The sequence below is a fragment of the Carassius gibelio genome, chromosome A19, assembly GCF_023724105.1.
Source record: "Carassius gibelio isolate Cgi1373 ecotype wild population from Czech Republic chromosome A19, carGib1.2-hapl.c, whole genome shotgun sequence".
NCBI lineage: Eukaryota > Metazoa > Chordata > Actinopteri > Cypriniformes > Cyprinidae > Carassius > Carassius gibelio.
Window position 1 is genome coordinate 12,098,713 of NC_068389.1, and position 19,445 is coordinate 12,118,157.

Sequence of the window (19,445 nt, forward strand, 5' to 3'; positions counted from 1 at the left end):
AAAAAAAGTGTAGAAGTATGATAAACGTTATTATTCACTATTTTGACCTCTATTTTTCCAACATTAGGATAAGCACATAATGAATTATTTGTTTTGATCGTAAAATATTCCTTTAAGTGATCGCAGCAAATACATTCTTTAGGATTATGTTCACACAGTGCATTCTTTTCTCAGAATTTTTTTTATTAACTGCTAAACATTTGATTCGTTCTTGGTACTTTCCTATATATATATATATATATATATATATATATATATATATATATATATATATATATATATATATATATATATATATATATATTATCATTTCACAGTAATCGTATTTACTTATTTACTATATATATATATATATATATATATATATATATATATATATATATATATATATATATATATATATAGGCTATATATATAAAGTAAATACGATTACTGTGAAATGATAAAAGTAACTAAGAAAAATTCAACCTTAGTGAAGCATACACGCACTCACACACACACACACACACACACACACAAAATCATTCAGTGATTTAAGGGTGAAACAGCAGCGCCATCTTGTGGTAAATCATGTCAAGAATAGAGGCATCACATTTACATTTCAAGCATTTATATAACAACCACATGTGCCAAACTTACCCTGGCTCCATTTCAATTTTCAAATGAATCAGATTAATCACTGTTTATTTAGAAATTATAGTAAAACTGAAATATTAAGTTGCGTTAGTTTGTCAGCAATTACTAGTCTCGAGTTGATGCTCATTAATAGGGCGGCTGCTAAATCACACAAAACACACCCACAAAAACTAAGCAACTCAGTGACCCTGCCACATTAAAAGACTGTCTGTGATTTATGACTAAGCTGCCGTTCAGAAACCCCTTGACCAAGACCAGTGCACAAAGACTAGTAATCCATTGTAAAGAAAACAAAACCATTACCCTTGAGCAGAATGTGTATGAATGTACTATGGCCAGATGAGTCACACATGTTTACTTATCGACAAAGCCAGCCGTTGCCTTCAACCCTCAATGTCTAAAATCACAGACGAGCCACAATGACATGGCAGACAGGTCTAATTATTGGTAATATGCATCTATATTATGTAATTGTAAAATATTTCAAGTCAATCCCATATTGCAATCTAATAATATCACATCTGATAAAAGTCCAATGTCTCCATAACATCAATAGTTTTATTGATATGTTCATTTTAGTGTGAAGAGTGCAAAATAGACACCACCTGAGAGAACCAGCGCTTATCTTCTCATGATTATATGTTATTCATCTGTAGTTCTGGCATATTTCCATATTTCCAAACTACTACACAGTTAAGGGCTTGTGTGGCAGCAAGGTGAATGGTGTCAAATATCAAAATTATGACCACTGATAACACTGGAGATCTCTGACTATAACTACACTTTACCATAGTTCAGATAAAATCGCTGTTTGGTTTTTTACTCTTGCTACTGAAAGTGAAAGTGAAGTGACATTCAGCCAAGTATGGTGACCCATACTCGGAATTTGTGCTCTGCATTTAACCCATCCGAAGTGCACACACACAGAGCAGTGAACACACACACACACACACACTGTGAGCACACACCCGGAGCAGTGGGCAGCCATTTATGCTGCGGCGCCCGGGGAGCAGTTGGGGGTTCGATGCCTTGCTCAAGGGCACCTCAGTCGTGGTATTGAAGGTGGAGAGAGAGCTGTTCATGCACTCCCCCCACCCACAATTCCGTCCGGCCCGAGACTAGAACTCACAACCCTTCGATTGGGAGTCCAACCCTCTAACCATTAGGCCACGACTTCCCCAAACAATGTTTTTTTTGTTTTTTTTACTCTTGCTATTGAACAATGTTTTTTTTTTACTCTTGCTATTGAACAAACTGTATTTGTACAGGCTAAATGCCTCTTTGAAAAACAATGCAAGGACTTAGAAATAGAGAATGGTAAGGGAAGAAGAGAGATTCGATGTGCTTCAGTGCTTCAGTTGCTAAAGAAAAAGCTGCCATTTCTAGGCAGTATTAAAGTTTTTAGATTGGCTTTAATTCTATTTAAAAAAAAATCAGTGCAACTGTACATCAGAGCAACTTTGTGTTGTCAAGTCATGATTCTCAAATATGCATTTTTGTTGGCTGTGCATTAGAATCAACACATGGCTTTTAAAGGCTGAATATTCTATCAGTGTAACTCAAGGAGATTTGTTCTTGAAATCTTATAGGCATTTATAGAATTTAAATGTGAATATATCTAAGATCTAATGCTAAATTCATCTCCAAAAGGAGGAATTAGGAAGAATTATTAAATCACAAAAAAAAAAAAAAAGGTACATAATACTTTATTTGAGAGTGTCTAATATTATTTGATCTTTTGTCACTCGATATCACAAAAAAAGTATTTTTTAACAAAAAATATAAAATGAAATTGATAAGTGTATATATATAGCTATATATATATATATATATATATATATATATATATATATATATATATATATATATATATATATTTGATCAGTGAAATAGTCCCATTAGTAAATGTGTTTGCAGCCTATGCATTTCTGTCTATCTTACATGTTCAATTTGGACTAAAATAATTAAGACCAAACCTTCAGCATAGTGTAGTGTATTCATGGAAGCCAAATTCTAAAGTGAACCAAAGCATTTATTTATTTGTCTAGCCTCTAAGATCAATAATACTGTATAGAACAAAGGACCTTTTCACATTTCTCAGCAGCAGAAGTCGTCATAGTTGGGTAAACTTCAGTGAATGGCAGACTACCATAAATATTTATTTAGCCTATTTATTTATTTATTTTAATAGAAAGAGACTCATCAGGGGAAAAGGGTCGATAGAAAAAAAATGATATGAAATTAAATTCCACCCTCCAATTAATTTGTGTGTGTGTATATGTATAATATACTTCACTAAGATGTCACAGTGAACAGCAGTATGGTGTTATCGCGATACTGACAGTGTGACGTGCGCTCCGTAACGACGTCGCACGGACTGCTGGGAAACAAACAGTGGTATGAATAACGCTTGGCGTAAACAAACAAGTGTGTGCAAGAGCCCGTCGCACACGAGTAAACAACCAGTCGGACAAACGCAGCGACCGTCATTCAGCAGCTTTCACAACCGTGGTCTTCTGGCGGATCAACGTGACATGTGGCGCTCCCCGAGCGGCAGGACTTTGGACCGGAGCCTGGACGGGAGTGTCGCGGTGAGCAGAGCCTGGAGTCGGTTGTGTGATTTATCCGTCAGACGCGATGACAGGAGCTGTCTTAGGGGGGTTTATTCCTCTGATGTTGGAAGGAGAGCATGGCTTTCATAAGCGAGCGGCAGCTGACACAGTGGCATCTCAAGTCCTTGAAGTGGTGCGACTCCACAGCAGTGTTTCCGAGATAAACCTCTAGATTAGATACTATTATAAATCACTGGACTCTGAGTCTTCGCCATCCAGGGAAACTGTTGCTGATCGCTTGGCCAGAGGAGCCCAACGTGTAAATTCAAGGGTCAAGATTTTGGACCGGACGTCCAGTCGATCAGTCCAGTGCAGACGGGATGAATCTGTGGAGCTCGGAGTCAGTGCAGGGGGCGCTCAAAGCCCTGAAGCACGCCGCGGGGAGAGGACACCTCCAGCTGAGCCGCTGGCTACAGCGGACCCCGGACTCACTGGACTGCGACAAGATCGACATCTTGATCTGTAACGTGTTTGACGAGCGAGGGAACGGAGGGAGACCGGAGGCGGACCCCGCGGGTCACACCGAGCCCGGTGCGTCCTTCACTCCCGAGTTCAGACACCCGTGCTGCATCACCACCTGTTGCTTCAAGAGCGCCCTGCTGGCGTGCGTCCTGACAGCCGTGTGCTTCTCCTCGGTGGCTCTGGTCCGTCAGTACCTGAAGGACGTGCTGCTGTGGGTGGAGAGTTTGGACAGTTTCGTGGGAGCCCTGCTGTTCATAGTGGGCCTGATCACGGTGTCGTTCCCCTGCGGCTGGGGCTACATCGTGCTGAACGTGGCCGCGGGGTACCTGTACGGGTTTGTGTTGGGCATGGGTCTGGTGATGGTGGGGGTTTTGATCGGGACTTTCATCGCTCATGTGGTGTGTAAGCGACTGCTGACGAACTGGGTTCTGGGTAAGATCAGCAGCAGTGAACAGCTGAGTGCTGTTATTCGGGTCGTGGAGGGGGGAAGTGGACTCAAGATCGTGGCCTTGGCGAGACTCACGCCGATCCCTTTCGGTCTCCAGAACGCGGTCTTCTCGGTAAGTCTGTTCTGGCCATTTCTGCTGTTAATATAATTCTTATATTGCTCATTTTTAACAAAGAATTTACACAAGTTAGATTCTGCACCAGTGTTATTTTAGTGTGACTGATATAGCCTATATATATATATATATATAAAAATATATAAATCTTTTTTTTTTTTTACTTTGAGATATTTTGTAATTTAGTTGTGTATTCTTTGTAGTGTTTCATTATTGGTTTATTTTAGTTATTTTAGTACCTTACTAAATTTGAGAAATTAAGTTAAGATGAAATGAATGAAGTTTAATGTTTCTTTATATAAAGTTAACGTTTAGCCTATTTTGTTTTGGGTAACATTTCTAATGATTTTAGTTAACCTTGGGAAAAACTAGCAATTACAAAGGAGATAATGATTTTATGCAGCAGTTAACTAAACAGATAATTAAAATTATGTAATTACCTTTCAGACAAATTTCACCAGTTAGGCCTAGTATATTTCTTTTCCGCCTATGAAGATCATTCCAAACAAAGAAAATGGTATAGCTTTGTTGTTGTCAAGAAAAGTCCCGCTCAAGTGTTCTGTAATCATTCTGCTCAAAATCCACTCTCCCTAGTGAGAGAAACCCTGCTTTGAGCGACCCTGAAGCAAAAAAAAACGAATCACAAAACTCTGACATTAAGACTTGCACAGGACCTCTTTTACCTTTTTTTTCAGGGATGTAACAATTTAGTCAACTCACTCAATGCAATATGATTTACAATGTGATTTTACAATAGGATTATACAAATTATGAATGAAAAGGTGTCCTTTTATTATTTCTTGGACAAAATGCTGCAACTTTCTTTGTGAAATTGAAATATATGTCTCTTGGCCTGTGGTCTTTCCATTCAAAATGAGAAGCAACAACTGCATTTGAATCACAGTCCAAAAAAAGAAGCTGCATACATGCAACGTGAGCAGCTTTTAATCTAAATTAGATTGTAGATTTGACATTTTAAACAAAAACAGAATGCTCTTACTTTGTGAAGCTAAACTACATAAATACTACACAAATACCACTTTAATATGTATTATACAGAGATGAAATGAAAAGAAAATACCATCTTAACTTTTCTAAAGACAGTCAGCCATATAAACTCCCATCCCAAAATGTATCGCGATTCGTTTAACATCTCAACGGATTTCAATCGTCACATATTTGTGTCGATGTTCAACTGGCTCGCTGTGCATCGTTGCATCCCTAATTTTTTAAAGTTGATTAATTATTTAAGAAAAGTATAATGCACCCAGCACACAAAGTTATCTGATTAATAGCATTGCAGTGGCTGTTAATCTTTAAGTGACATCCAGGTGGCTTTATCCAGCTTTGCTGGAATTAAACAATTAAGACCTCCAGCTCAGAGCCAGATTTAAATCAAACATAACTGCTCTTCACGCCAGATTAAGGGTATAAAGATAGGACTCTTTGTACATTGTAACAATGTTACCTTCGGAAACTTTGCACAACCAACATAATACATTTTTAATTAGCTGACACACGATGAGAGAGAAACTGCAACCTTTAACCGGGACAGAGGACAGTAAAGAACAATGATAGATATATCTTGATATCAGCTTGTGGACCTGTAGCCTGCCATTTTCGTACATATTTGACTATTGCTTGCTCCGTTTGCATAATTTATTCACTGGATGATACATATGTTTTTAATGCAAGTTTAATGTTTTGTTTCATTTCTTCTTGACGGATAGTGTATGGATGACAGTGACTGATCATATCTGGGTTTCAAGAGTGCTGGAAATGAACACTGAACACTTGCTTACAGCAGGGAATTGTCATTTTCTAGGTTGACAAACAGCTTCAATGTTAAACAGAGCTGCTTTTTTTATTTACATGTAAGACTACAGTTAATTGAAATTAATCGAAATTACTGCTGGTGTGATTAATTGTAAATCTTGTCAATTGCAATATTCAGCCTTTGTCTTTTAAATTTTTCTACATTTTAAAATATTTTTTGCAGTGGTGAATCGGAGCATTTAATGTTTGTATTTTAGACTTATTAATAGAGGCAACTGTTTAAATATTGCGTGCTGAATGCACATCTTCTGGCACACAAAAAGCTTTAAAGCCAAAGTGGGAGTTTTTTAATAAATTAGCATTCGCAATCTAAGAAAGTGATGTGACCACTAGAATAGTCCCACTAAAATCAACAAGCCACAAACAATCTGTAATAAAATATTGATTCGGTTGTAGCTACAGAGTCCAAAGCTCTGTTGGTGAGTAGTTTGCTCTGTTGTGTGAAAAACTAAAAACGGACAAGATAGGAGTGTTCTAGTACAGGCATGTTGCTCGCTTTATAATTATTACATGTTTGAATAACAGTTTTGTTTTCATGCAGTTAAGAGGACCAGTAAAAATTTTGTGCATTTATGTGCAGTCTTGATTTACAGATGTATAAAATCACAGCATCTCAATGATGCTCAAATACTGTTTATATGCCTCCATTAAGAATATGACTTGCAGTTGCCCTCCACAAAATGAAAAACAGGACTTCTGGTTTGTCATAATCGTGCAGCCCTATTTAACCATCACTTCTGAGTCAAAAGTAACCTACATTACACTAGTACAGTGTCATTGCCCTTGAAGCAACCGTAAGTCTTTGTTCTGTCTGAAGGCTGCTCTAGTGATCGAACACTAGGGTCATCTCAGTAACTCTTCAGCTTTGGGATTGCTTCACGTGCGATTGAACCGGTTACTGTGAGTCAATATTCTTGCTCCAGTAGCCTGCTGCCCACAGTCCTAAAAAACAATGAGCTTGTTATTCAGTTTGTATCAGTCTGGAGAGAGCGTGATCATCAGACTCTCTATAAGTGCCACTGACTCTAATTGTGTTGAGCCTAATAGGTTTTATTTAACGTTTCTTGACGTAACCGAGAGATCACAGCCCAAGGGTATGATGTATGTCGGTCACACTGGAATTATGTTTCGCATACCCTCAGTAAGCACGTCCTATAGAAGGTGCTGTATTTCAATGAGCCCTGTGTTTTCTGCTGAAGCAGAATGTCGTGTGTTATGTAGGTAACCCAACACAATGCATGCGTCTGCTCTGCATAGTGCATACTTAAAATATTGCTTCACAGTCATTTACACAGAAGTCGCTTCTTAAAGCAAGAATGCATATTTTTTTTATTTTTCATGAATATTAATAGGTTGACGCAAGCCTAATACAACAATGCCTGCATCTTTGCCAACCTATTAATGATCAAAAGAAGAAGGATTTTACATCGTTTCATAATTTAACAATTGAAGATAGATGTTCGTACCATGTTTTATAAATCACAGGTTGTAGAATTGAATTATAAAAAGCTTTAATACATTTATGTAGGGTGTGTTTGCTCAGACTTGGAACAGGGCAGAAGCAATGCTTAAAGGTACATTTCTACTAAGCATTTGCAATGTAGCACAGCCAGTAAAACATCCCACAGTGCTGTAGCAAAACAAACTGTGCATTGCATTGTATTAACAATATAGGAAGGGATGTAAAATGTGTGAAATTAAGTGTTTGAAAAATGATGTCAACTAGCATGTCAACAGAATGAGGGAGAAAAGAAAAAGGATTCAAAATGTCAAATTTTGCAATAATTTTTTTTTTGCATTAGAGGCCGCTAGTGAAGTACAGTGATGGGGATAAATGAGGCTGATGACACATTCTTCAGGCAGTGAACACTCTCTGTGATTATTCTTGACCAACTATAGTTCTCGCTCTCTTTGACAGATCACAGACGTCTCCTTGCCAAATTATTTAGTGGCTTCCTCAGTGGGACTCCTCCCAACACAACTCCTTAACTCATATCTGGGCACCACCCTGCGCACAATGGAGGACGTGATCGCCGAACAGAGCGTCAGCGGATACTTTGTGTTCAGTCTACAGGTAAGCCTCCAAAAACATAAAGAAAGGGAATCCGCAAGAACCCTGTATCTACAGTTTAGCCCACAAATTTACATACTCCCTGCAGAATCTTCAAGAAGTCATATTATTAATAGAAGAATTCTCAAAAGAAACTTTACATTGACATTTGGATCCATGACTTTGCATTTTAGCAGGCTCTTTTATCCAAAGCATCTTCCAAATGAAAAGAATCACCAGGATTTATTTGATTTGTGATTGGTTTTTTATGGTGTGGCATTGCACATTATAGTGCTTTGCCTTTTGGACAATTGAGAGACTCATAGATGATAATCACAAGGCTAAAATGGTGATTAATGCTAAAGACTGTAACCCGGTGTTAAAATCCAAGGATGTGGGTAAATGGTTAAACCAGATAATTTGTGTAATTTAATTGACGAGTGTCTGTTTACACTAAGTGCAAATAGACTGCCTTGATAAGAGGCTATGTACACTAACTCCGCCCCCCAACGTGTGATTGGGAAATTCAGTACTGAAAAAGGTACGTTGAACATCAGTTTCAGTGGCATAGGCGTGTGCTTTATGACACGATCGACCCGAGTCTGAACCCATCTTTTGCCAAACCTTTTTTTCTCCCCTTTTAAATTTAATATCGGAAAGGCATTTGTTTACAATAAAAATGAAGGAAATTATCAAAAAGTTGAAAATAAAGTATCTAAGTAGGGAGGGCTTTATTGTCCCAATAAGGCAGCATTCCTTCAATAATTTGAATGTATAATTTATACTCAATACTTTATTATTGAGTACTGTTTTAGTAATGAACTAAAATACTAAGGTGCAGATAATTGTAACTATTTGCAATACGTAGTGTAAATAGCAGAAAATCCTGCCATTTTAACAGTGTAAATAGAATCTATAGCTATTTGCACTGTGTAACTAGCATATAGCTAAAAAATACTGCCATTTTCACTTTAATTCATTTGATCTTTGATAATATATTTGTGTAAGTTGTGTTATCTATGTCTTTTGGACGAAAATAAAATTTATAAAAAAAATGAATGCTACTATAAAAAAACAAAAAAAACAATACATATTATTATTATTATTAGTAGTAGTAGTAGTAGTAGTAGTATTTTTTTAAATGGTAAACATCTTGTGGATTCTGCAATGGATATGTAAATGTATGAGCAAATGAAATATTTATGTCTAGTCTAGATTCTTGCGGAACCTGTAAAAAAACATAATTATGGATGGTCATATTGGCAGAGCTTTGACCAAAAATGTGTCCTTGTTTTGCATTTGCTCTTGTGTGTAGTAAAGTTAGATGCCAGTAATGAAATCTTGACTGGAACAGGGTATTTCGATATATTAGCCAAGGAATTATCGCTTAAATTTACAACCGCATGAAATAAGTGTGTAAATGGTGTGTGTCTTTGTATCAGTCGTCGTCCAGCTCAGTCTGCAGATCCACCCAGTCACTCTCTCTCTGTTCCTCTCTTCAGATCTTCATCAGCATAGGCCTGATGTTTTATGTTGTACATCGAGCACAAGTGGAACTGAACGCCGCCATCGCAGCCTGCCAGTTGGAGCTGAAGACGTCGTACATGAACGGTGGAGCGGCCAGCCACGGCGGCTCGACCTACTGCAGCAAACGTGCTGCCACAGGAGGGGGGATCAACGTGGTCTGAGCAGCGTCTTTGCTGCTGATGAACGTATTTCAACCCTACATCCAGTTGGGCTGTCCTGACTGGACGGATGGAGATCTGTCTCGCCTGCTTCAGGAAGTCTCGGGAGCTGCTACGGTCCCTGCCAGCTGTTCTAGTTATGACGGAGGTCTGATGTGGAGCGGCACCGGACTGTCAAAGAGCCCAGCATCAGACCCGAAGATTGGGACCCTGGGCCAGGATTATATGAGAAGCTTATGAGATTGACTTGAGATTTTTGTTATCTTGGTACTTTTTCTTGAAAAAAAAAAAAATTATGATACTCATATAAAATTAAATAACTTTATAAGAGGTCTAAAGCATGAAATTGGTAAATTAATTAAAGTAAATGTTATAGAATTGTAGTTATTAAAGAGGGCCCAACTAATATATCAGGTTAATATGCTTAAGATGTTTGCTTTATATATATATATATATATATATATATATATATATAGGATTATTCCATTATTACTATTAATTTATTATTATTATTATTCATCTAAAATTATTTCTTCTTATTGAAAGTTATTATTTTATTTTTATTTAATTTTTTTATGTATGTCTAGAGTAAGAAAAACATATTATCAGTCAGTACCACCTGGATAAAATTGTGGCTTTTGCCAAACTGGGAACACATTTGCTACACTGGAACAGATGGGAGGGAAGGAACTTTTCTTAGCTGGATATTTAAGGACGTCCTGCCAAGAAGCTTTAGCACAGCATGATAAGCTCAGCGGTGTGATCGTACTCGTTTGATTTCTCATTCTCATATTGAGAGGACTGAAACTCTGCCTTCGTTGTGTTATTTAACCAAATTCTTTATTACAGGGCTGTTACATCACTTCTGTTCATTTATTCATCGTTAGAATAATTTAGAACGTTTGCACACATGGAATTTCACAAACTGAATAAGTAAGATGCAATGCTGAAAAGTGATTATTGTGAATATATTCTATATATTGAATATATGAAGTTTGTAGAATTATATAAATGTATTTAGATAAATATTTTCCCAAATTAGAGGAAATGTATATAAAAAAGGGAAGCATTGTCATATGTTAGTACATTACTATTATTCTTATGTAATGAATGCTGAAGGTCCATGTTATTCACATCAGTTTAATGGTTGTTGGCACTGTGCTAAAATGGCTCACAATTGCCTACAATGCATCTTTTGCAAAAATGCACACTAGTGAAAACTCGGCTCAAAGCCTCCACAGCTCAGTAACTCGTGGTGAGTGCAGAGAGAACCGCTAAAATAACTGAGAAAACTACAACCGAAATGTTATTCGACGACTCTGGTCATGGTAATGTCTGTCATTCCCTCCTTAGAGATTCCCCTAATTAGAAACAAAAGACTCCCGAGCATTGACTGACGTATTTGGGTCCCAGTTATATAATTTAGCACAGGCTTCTGCTAACGAGCTCGGAGCCGCGGTGACCTCACAGCTTCCACACCGGGAACATGAAATCCCTCCATGCAGGGAACTTCACACAATCCTGCTGCTTTGTTTGATTTGTCTCCTCATTACCTTCTCCCATGCTCAATGACACTGTTGTGCTGTTTGACATGAAATTATACGGTAAATCCAGATGTACATGCTGTAAGTCAGTGTGGAGATGGAAAAGACTTTGATTTAAGGGTTTGATTTTGTCATTTTTAGCTCTTTATTTTTTTTTTACTTTTTTTTTATAAATTGGAAATGCATGCTATCAATGATGGATGTCTCATTAGCTGAAATGTACACTTGGTGGGTGGTGACTTCATTCTCAGTGTCATTTGAGACTCACAGTTTGGTTTACAGCATCAACATTAGAGCGTCATCGTAAATCTGACAATCAGTTGAACAGCGATGCGCTGCTTATTCTGAAAAACCATCTCATCTTACTCTCCAGTTATAGTTTTGCTGCTACTCTTAGACTGTTGGGTCTGCTGACAAGGGCTCCAATTAATATTGCAATTTTACTACAAAGTGATGTACACCATCTCGTGTTTTGTTTCTTACATGGAGAATGTGCCAATAGATTTTCTAACAAGTTGTTGCATTTATTTTGAAAAGTGCAGGTGTAACTGTGCACAAATTGACACATTCCTTAACTTAAAAATGGGATGAATGGTTTTATGAATTTTTATTTCTTTTTTTTTTCTTTTTTTGATCAAGGAAATGGAAAAGCCCCTCTGTTTTCTGAATTTAGCAATAAATAAAAACGGAACATGCTGACTCACCGTCTGAGTTACATTGTAGAGATCCAACAGTCCTGGTCTTGTGTTACGATGTCAACCTGCCTTGTACCTCTTGCTGCCTAAGACGTTGAAACGGGACACTTGCCTGCAGTGTGTTCAGACTCTTCATTCCAGCAGGCATTGGGTTGTGATAACTGAAAAACTGAAGATTCTTGGGATTTCAAATGCAAACAGAATCGAAATCTAACAAACTACAAAAAATAAATGATCATTTGAGGATATGTATCAGTGCTTTGTCTTATATTTCCAGTTTGATATGCATCAGTGCGTATAATAGCAAAGGAGTCTTGCGAGGTTCTTGCAAACCTTAATCTGAGATTACAGCACATTAAAAAACAAAACAAAAAAATTGTTCAAATGTAATTTCAGATTAGGGCACATCAGGTACTATACTAAAACCTCTTGACCCCTTTGACAAGTGCATTTTACATACACTGTATTTTGTAATACAGAGAATTTTGCAATGTAAATGAATATTTATTGCTGTATCATGCTTGTTCAGTGTTATTTATGAAATAAAACTATTGAAAAGAGACTCAATCATCTTGTACTGTGCTCTCTAGACGGTGTTTCTGCATTTAATTCAGTGTTGGAGACTCATCTTATAACAGGAGACCGTTTGTTCGCTGATAATTCAGTTTAGTTACAGATTGACAGTGATTTATTGTCTGATTGTGTAATTACTTAACATTTCATTCCTCACATGGTTCCCTCATCTATCAGTATCCGTTATCTTGGAGTTGCGGTGACATGGTACAAACTACACCATTATCTAACCTAAAGTGTGCAATCTGAACTGGGAAGTGAAGGGGATCCAACACAGTCTCACAGCAAAATGTAACATAAAAAAAAGCTAGTAATTTCATAAGAAACTGAACAATTTGAATTGTAGGGATTTTTTTGTCTTTTTTTAACTATGTGAATCAACAAAAAAAAGAAGCATAAAATTTAAAAGACATAATAGAACAGAAACGTGTGATTTTTAAAGGTCCACCCCCAAACAAAACCAACCCAATATCATTAGAAAACTATTTGTTAACTATTTTAAGAAGTGAAAATTTCTTTGAATTTCTACAATGTAAATTGTATGGAAATGTACACATTTTCAACAAATAGCATGCTGGTTCTTCCCTAACTCAAAACATAACCAAACTGATCTCATGAGAAAACATAACTATTTTACAAGGTGACAATTTGGAATTAATTTTGTACAATGTAAATCAAATTAAATCGTAAGAGTTTTAGGAAAAAGAAGCACCCCCAAACAAAACCAACCCAGTCTCACCGAAAAATGCAACTATTTTACCATGTGGCAATATGTCCACCCTAAACATTAACGACTCCGATCTCATGGGGAAGTGTAAATATTTTACCACATGGCAATTTCATGACCTTTTATGATTTCGATAGTAGAAAACGTACAAAAACTAACCATGAAGATTTTATCCTAAACATAAAACAAGAAATTAATTTCACATCACGCTTTCGTCTTTACACCACCAGTGATTTCATATTCAGTCTGGTATATTGACATTTCTTTCTTTAAAAGTTGGAGTAGGACTGATCTGAAAGTCCCACAATTCCCCTTTCACTGAAATAACATGTGCCCCTGGCCATGTGTCAAAACAATTCAATGTGCCACAGTGATGCCTATCGAGGGGAAAAGCACTGTGATTTCCTGCCATGGTTTGTTGAGGACAACGAGAGCCTCAAAAAACCCCAAACAGCCTGTAAGTGTAAGGATATCCACAGGACTGGCCCTTTAAGTGGCTGTTCTCCTGGAGAGAGGGACAAGGAGAGTGTGTTTGTGCTCCGAGCAGACTTCTGTGAGCCAGTCATACAGACTCCAACGGCAGATCTGTGGCAGTCTGACCTGGTTTAGATGTAATATTTACTCATCTGACCAAGCGAAAGGTTTATTAGCCTTGGCAGTGGGGTGTCTTTCAAGGTCGTCTGGAGTCACATGTCCACTCTGTTTAAGACAGCTGCTGCCTTCACACTCATGTGCTTTCAGCTGATTTAGGACAGTTAAGAGGAGACCCCACTACTCATTTCTCTCAAACTGCAACATTAATAAGTAGCACATTTATCTAGCACATTGAACATTAATTGAGAGATAGATCCAGGGAGCTCAGGCGCTGGTTGCAGTATTGTTATAGGTCTACTGTAACACAGCTGAAGCAACCCCAATAACGTGAGATTAAGCCTCTGGAATTTGAATTTTACCAGGGGATCATGCCAAAAACATGCATCCCTGGAATGCTGTTGGGCTAGTTTTGGCCGGGTGTTGTTGTGACCCTGGTAACACTGCCTGGTATGTAAGCATCAGAAGATAAACACACTCACCCTGGTTTATTTAATTTATCTACTAACAATGTCCAAAGTCCACTTTTGTGAACCACAGTGTTGTTTCATTGGACACCATCCCAGATCATGTATTGTGTTTAATAGAGTTCTGTGACAGAAATGAAAGTTTAAGAAATACAATTTTTGGAATAAAATGGCAGACATCCTTTGTCTAATTTCATAGCTATAATGTTATGCGTTCAAATTGCACAATGAAATAATATTTTCACACTTTTTTCACCAAATTACAGCTTGATTGGTGATGAAACGCAGTAACAATATTATCTTCACAGGTTATATTTTTTTGTTGTACATCGTGTTATATTTAATCTCAACCTCTTGACACTGTGGTAAGTAAACTTACTTTTGAGGAACTTTATTCGGGGCAAAAATTATCAGTGTGATGTAAAGTGCCAGTCATAATTTTGGGGAAAAAATCTATATATATATATAGATATAATATATTATATAATATATGAATTTCTTTTACAGAGAAAAACTGTAAATGAATAATACATTTTAACTGTAACAGTGTTCTGAAGTAGAAAAAAAACAAAGATTCTTGTAACATATTCTACCAAATTGTTTTTAAAATTATATTTGTTCAGTATTTCACAGTACCGTTTTTAGACTTTTTTTTTAGAATATTACTGTAAATGTAATGCTTTCATTGTTTTTCTATTTGCACAATTTTGACCGTCATTTTAAATAATTCCACAGATTTTTAAACAGTATGCACACACATACACAAACACTATTTCAAGAAGTAATAGTTCACTGTGCTCATCTTCTGTAACCAATGCCATTTCATAGCGTGTGTAATGCTTGAGAAACACTGACCACTTGTGGTATAATATAAGACACACAACCCATACCACAGTTACCACTGTAAATCAAGGCCACACTTATTTAGGAAAAATCACTTTAATTCAATCAACCTTTTCATGTTTTTTAAAAATTATATGGGAGAGCAGAGATTGGCTGAACTCATGGTTTGATAACAGAAGATATTGTATGAAAAAAATAACAATTACTGAGGTTTAAACCCTTTTTGAAGTATTTTATATCCAGCTTTGCCTTCTATTATTATCAGTATGTCTTTGTTTCTTACACTGCTCTTTAGTCTGAATTTGTAGGCACTCTTCACATTCTTAACACTTTTTAAAACTATCTTCTAAAGTTCTACTATGGATTTAATAATCATCTGTTGAAAGTGCAGTAAATTCCCCAGTGATCGCTGGTGTAACGGCCACAGTCCAGTTTCTCCATTCCCACCAAAGCCATGTGGTCAGGAGTGACTCTCGGGCCGGTTTTAGCAGACCTAAGGAAGATGCGGTCGAAGCGACATCTGCTGATGTAAGGCACCGTCTTATTGCTGTTTGCTTTGGTGTCCCAGGTGTATCGGCAGTGTTCCTGCTTGCCCAGCTGTTCCCAAACATCACACACACCTGGAGGCAAACCTCCCACCTTTACCACCTACACGGACAGAAACAATCTTCAGAAATGCTGCATTGCACTAGTGACTTTCACCTCCATCATATTTGGAGCTACTGTGACTATTAGTCCAGTGTTTCCAAATCTTCTTCTCCTTTTCACAGGCCCATCAGTCACACGCAACTACCCTTCATCAACACCAAACTGAAACCTGGGTTCATTTGAATGTGTATTATTAATACAATACACAATTTCACAGACATGAATTGGAAATTTTCTTTTCTTTTCTATGTTCCCACCAGGTTGGTATCGCTCTTCTAGTCCTTGTGGTGAATTTACCTCGGCGTCTCTTAGATTGGTGTCCCCGGCAAAAATTACAGTAGCGTCTTCTGGTGCTTCCTGCATCGTTTGAAATACAAGCCGCAGTTGTTTCATTCTCTCCTCTGATTGGTTCTTACAGCTTTCTAAATGTGACGTCATCAAGTATAGCTTGTGTCCTGAGAAAGTCACCTTAAGTCAAAAAAGAAATGAACGCATGTATAAATGATGCTGAAATGAATGATTCCCTTCTGAAATACACCTGTGCCATTCATTATACACCAATACGATCTTTAGATAATGCTTATTGCAAAACTCACCTGAGCAACTAATAGATTTCTCAACATTTGTGTTGTAGGGTAAAAGATGATCTCACTTTCCAAAAGTTTTACTCTTGATTTCTTCAACATTATTCCCGTGAAGTATCCATCATCACTTCCTTTAATGACAGGGAACATCAAGAATCAGTAAATAACTCATACATAAGCTCACGGAGGTCTCTCACCTTCAACAAACAGATAGCTGACAGCACGTTTCTTAAGATACTGAATATAAGATGGAATAAGTTCTTGGAGGAAAACCACATCTGGTGTATATCTACAACAGAAAAAAAATGAACCAAAGAGTTACGAGTATAACAACAGAGACTTAGAGTCAAATAAAACATGAAATAGAGAATATCACAGGTCTTTAAACAACTCACAGAGCTAGATATGAACACAAGCCCCTGGCTCGCTCTGCAAGACTCAATGTGTCCAAACCATCCACATTCCAGCTGATGATGGAGAGCTTGCTGTCCTCCGCATTAGATTCAGGGACACCACTTCCTGCTTGACTTTCTTTGGGGTTCACACTGCTGGAGCAGGTGGGCTCCTCCACTGTCAGGTCAATGCTGCACCACAAACAATTTGAAAAATATTATTAGTATAGATAAATCGAGTATCTTAAGTAGTTTTCAGTTCCTAGTATAACGAGGGGAAAACATTACCAGTCCACCTGGTCTGTCTTAAATTTCTTCTTTGTCCCTGAAGTATCAGCAGGGTCAGAAGTATTCACCCCCTTTCTCTTATTATTCCCAGAAACATCTTTATTTTCCTCCTCATCTTCAACATCAAAGACTGAGTCCATATGAGCCTCGAAGAACGAGTTCAGTGCTCTCTGGCAGGGACCCAGGGAAAAAAATGGGGTTGTAGACGAGAAGAACTAAACATGATTTACGCAATATATATTTTTATGTAGAAACTTGGTGCAGTGTACAGTGCCATACCTCCATATCCCATTCATTTTCTGCTAGATAACACTGCGCCACAGCACTGTCCGACCCAGAGACAGAGGCAAACTGATCGCAAAGACTCGTCCTCGTTTCCTCTAGAGCAGACATTTGTTGATCGGTGTGATTACCGGGCATAACAGTGTGGGACATGTTCACAGTTTAATATAACTGCGGGACATGGAAGCGTACAGATACAAAAACATTCCGGGTGGAACCCTCGAAATACGGAGACCGATATTACCATTATGTATGTATGCTTGTGGTCGCTGGACCTAATTTATTTAAACCACACTATAAATTACGACATAAATCCTAATTTTCACATCACATTAAACGTCGCACCCAGAGAGTTCCGAACCGAATAATTATAAATAGAAGCTTTCCGGAAGAATTAGACTGCTGTACTGAAAGACTCGGTTCTTTCAAACAGTTCGTTTCAAAACCGAAACGATTCCGCAATTCTTTTATGTGAATAAAAAGAAGTGCTCTAAACCTTCTATGCACGAATAATATATATATATATATATATATATATATATATATATATATATATATATATATATATATATATATATATATATATATATATATATATATATATATATATATATATATATATATATCAAATAATGTGTAGGCACTTGTGTGCCAGTTCAGTTTGTTTGTTTGCAGGAATGAGATATAATTAGCAATAACATTCGTAATGTTCCAAATTTAATTCTAATTAAGAATTTCAGAATTTCCGATTCTTGAACTAATCATTTATATCTGTTTGGTAAAACGCATGAGTAAAACCATAGACATATGATGTATGATGTCTAGGAGTAAAACGGTTCAACGGATTCATTGAAAAGACACGACTCAAATGAATCATGAATGATCCATTATTTCATAATAAAAGCCCTGATAGCCGAATGGTGAGTTTTAGCTTCTTGAAGTATTCATAAATTGAATCGGTAGATTTAGTTTACCTATTTATAAGAATGTAGTGCATTTTTTATTTAATTTTGTGTCATAGTTATCTGCCATTATTCTTATTAGTGGCGAGAGGTCTTTTAGCTTAGGCACTCCAAAAGGGCTTTACTTCGCAAAGTAATACAGTAACGTTAATGCTCTTTCAAACATTCTGCAAGAGCGAAGTAGTCCTTCACTGTGTTTTGGTATTTGCAGTTTCAGCGATGGTGTCAATGTCGCTAAATACAATAAAAGAGAGCAATGGTTGATAGTCCTGGATTTGAGCGGGTTTTATGTAAGGTAGGTGTCGAGCGAAATCTTTGGTTTAAGTGATTCTCTTTGGAGAGCCACTCGTTGAAATATACAGGTGCTTCTCAATAAATTTGAATGTCGAAGAAAAGTTCGTTTTTTTCAGTAATTCAACTCAGATTGCGAAACTCATGTATTAAATAAATGTAAAGCACACGGACTTTAGTAGTTTAAGTCTTTGGTTCTTTTAATTGTGATGATTTTGGCTCACATTTAACAAAAAACCCACCAAATTCACTAGCTCAACAAATTAGAATACTAAATAAAACCAATTTAAAAAAAAACTTGTAAGTGGATTGTTGGCCTTCTGGAAAGTATCAAAAAGAAACTTCAAAAAGCTGGTCAGCAGAAGGAAGCATTAAGTGCACCAGCAGATGACATTGCACCCCAAATCATCCCAGACTGTGGAAACTTAACACTGGACTTCAGCAACTTGGGTTTAGAGCTTCTCCACTCTTCCTCCAGACTCTAGGACCATGGTTTCTAAATGAAATACAAAACTTGCTCTCATCTGAAAAAAGGACTTTGGACCTATGGCATCAGTCCAGTTCTTCTTATCCTTAGCCCGGGTAAGATGCCTCTGACATTGTCTGTGATTCAGGAGTGACTTAACAAGAGGAATATGACAACTGTAGCCAAATTCCTTGACACGTCTGTATACTTTGATCCCAGCCTCAGCCCATTCCTTGTGACGTTCTCTA

The 19,445-nt window shown here is 37.2% G+C and overlaps 2 protein-coding genes across 2 annotated transcripts; one reads left to right on the top strand and one right to left on the bottom strand.

Annotated features, from left to right (window-relative positions):
- The first annotated feature begins 2,969 nt into the window (after positions 1–2,969).
- LOC127935847 (transmembrane protein 64-like) lies at positions 2,970–12,650 on the top strand. Its single transcript, XM_052534036.1, has 3 exons — positions 2,970–4,270; positions 8,028–8,183; positions 9,662–12,650. Exons 1-3 carry the CDS (start codon positions 3,569–3,571, stop codon positions 9,845–9,847), a joined length of 1,044 nt encoding a protein of 347 aa, XP_052389996.1. The 5' UTR covers positions 2,970–3,568; the 3' UTR covers positions 9,848–12,650.
- Positions 12,651–15,129: 2,479 nt separating this feature from the next.
- LOC127935185 (tyrosyl-DNA phosphodiesterase 2) lies at positions 15,130–17,826 on the bottom strand. Its single transcript, XM_052532835.1, has 7 exons — positions 17,476–17,826; positions 17,197–17,366; positions 16,912–17,100; positions 16,714–16,805; positions 16,529–16,647; positions 16,230–16,400; positions 15,130–15,932 (listed from the first exon to the last, which is right to left on the bottom strand). The coding sequence occupies exons 1-7, from the start codon at positions 17,629–17,631 to the stop codon at positions 15,657–15,659; spliced, it is 1,173 nt and encodes a 390-aa protein (XP_052388795.1). The 5' UTR covers positions 17,632–17,826; the 3' UTR covers positions 15,130–15,656.
- Positions 17,827–19,445: the final 1,619 nt, after the last annotated feature.

Coding starts and splice junctions, on each gene's coding strand:
- LOC127935185 (XM_052532835.1), bottom strand. CDS start 17,631: ATGTCCCACACTGTTATGCCCGGTAATCACACCGATCAACAAATGTCT. Junction 16,806..16,911: donor TTGTGTTCATATCTAGCTCT/GTGAGTTGTTTA, acceptor TTTCTGTTGTAG/ATATACACCAGATGTGGTTT. Junction 15,933..16,229: donor CCAATCTAAGAGACGCCGAG/GTAAATTCACCA, acceptor CTGTCCGTGTAG/GTGGTAAAGGTGGGAGGTTT.
- LOC127935847 (XM_052534036.1), top strand. CDS start 3,569: ATGAATCTGTGGAGCTCGGAGTCAGTGCAGGGGGCGCTCAAAGCCCTG. Junction 4,271..8,027: donor TCCAGAACGCGGTCTTCTCG/GTAAGTCTGTTC, acceptor TCTCTTTGACAG/ATCACAGACGTCTCCTTGCC. Junction 8,184..9,661: donor ACTTTGTGTTCAGTCTACAG/GTAAGCCTCCAA, acceptor TCCTCTCTTCAG/ATCTTCATCAGCATAGGCCT.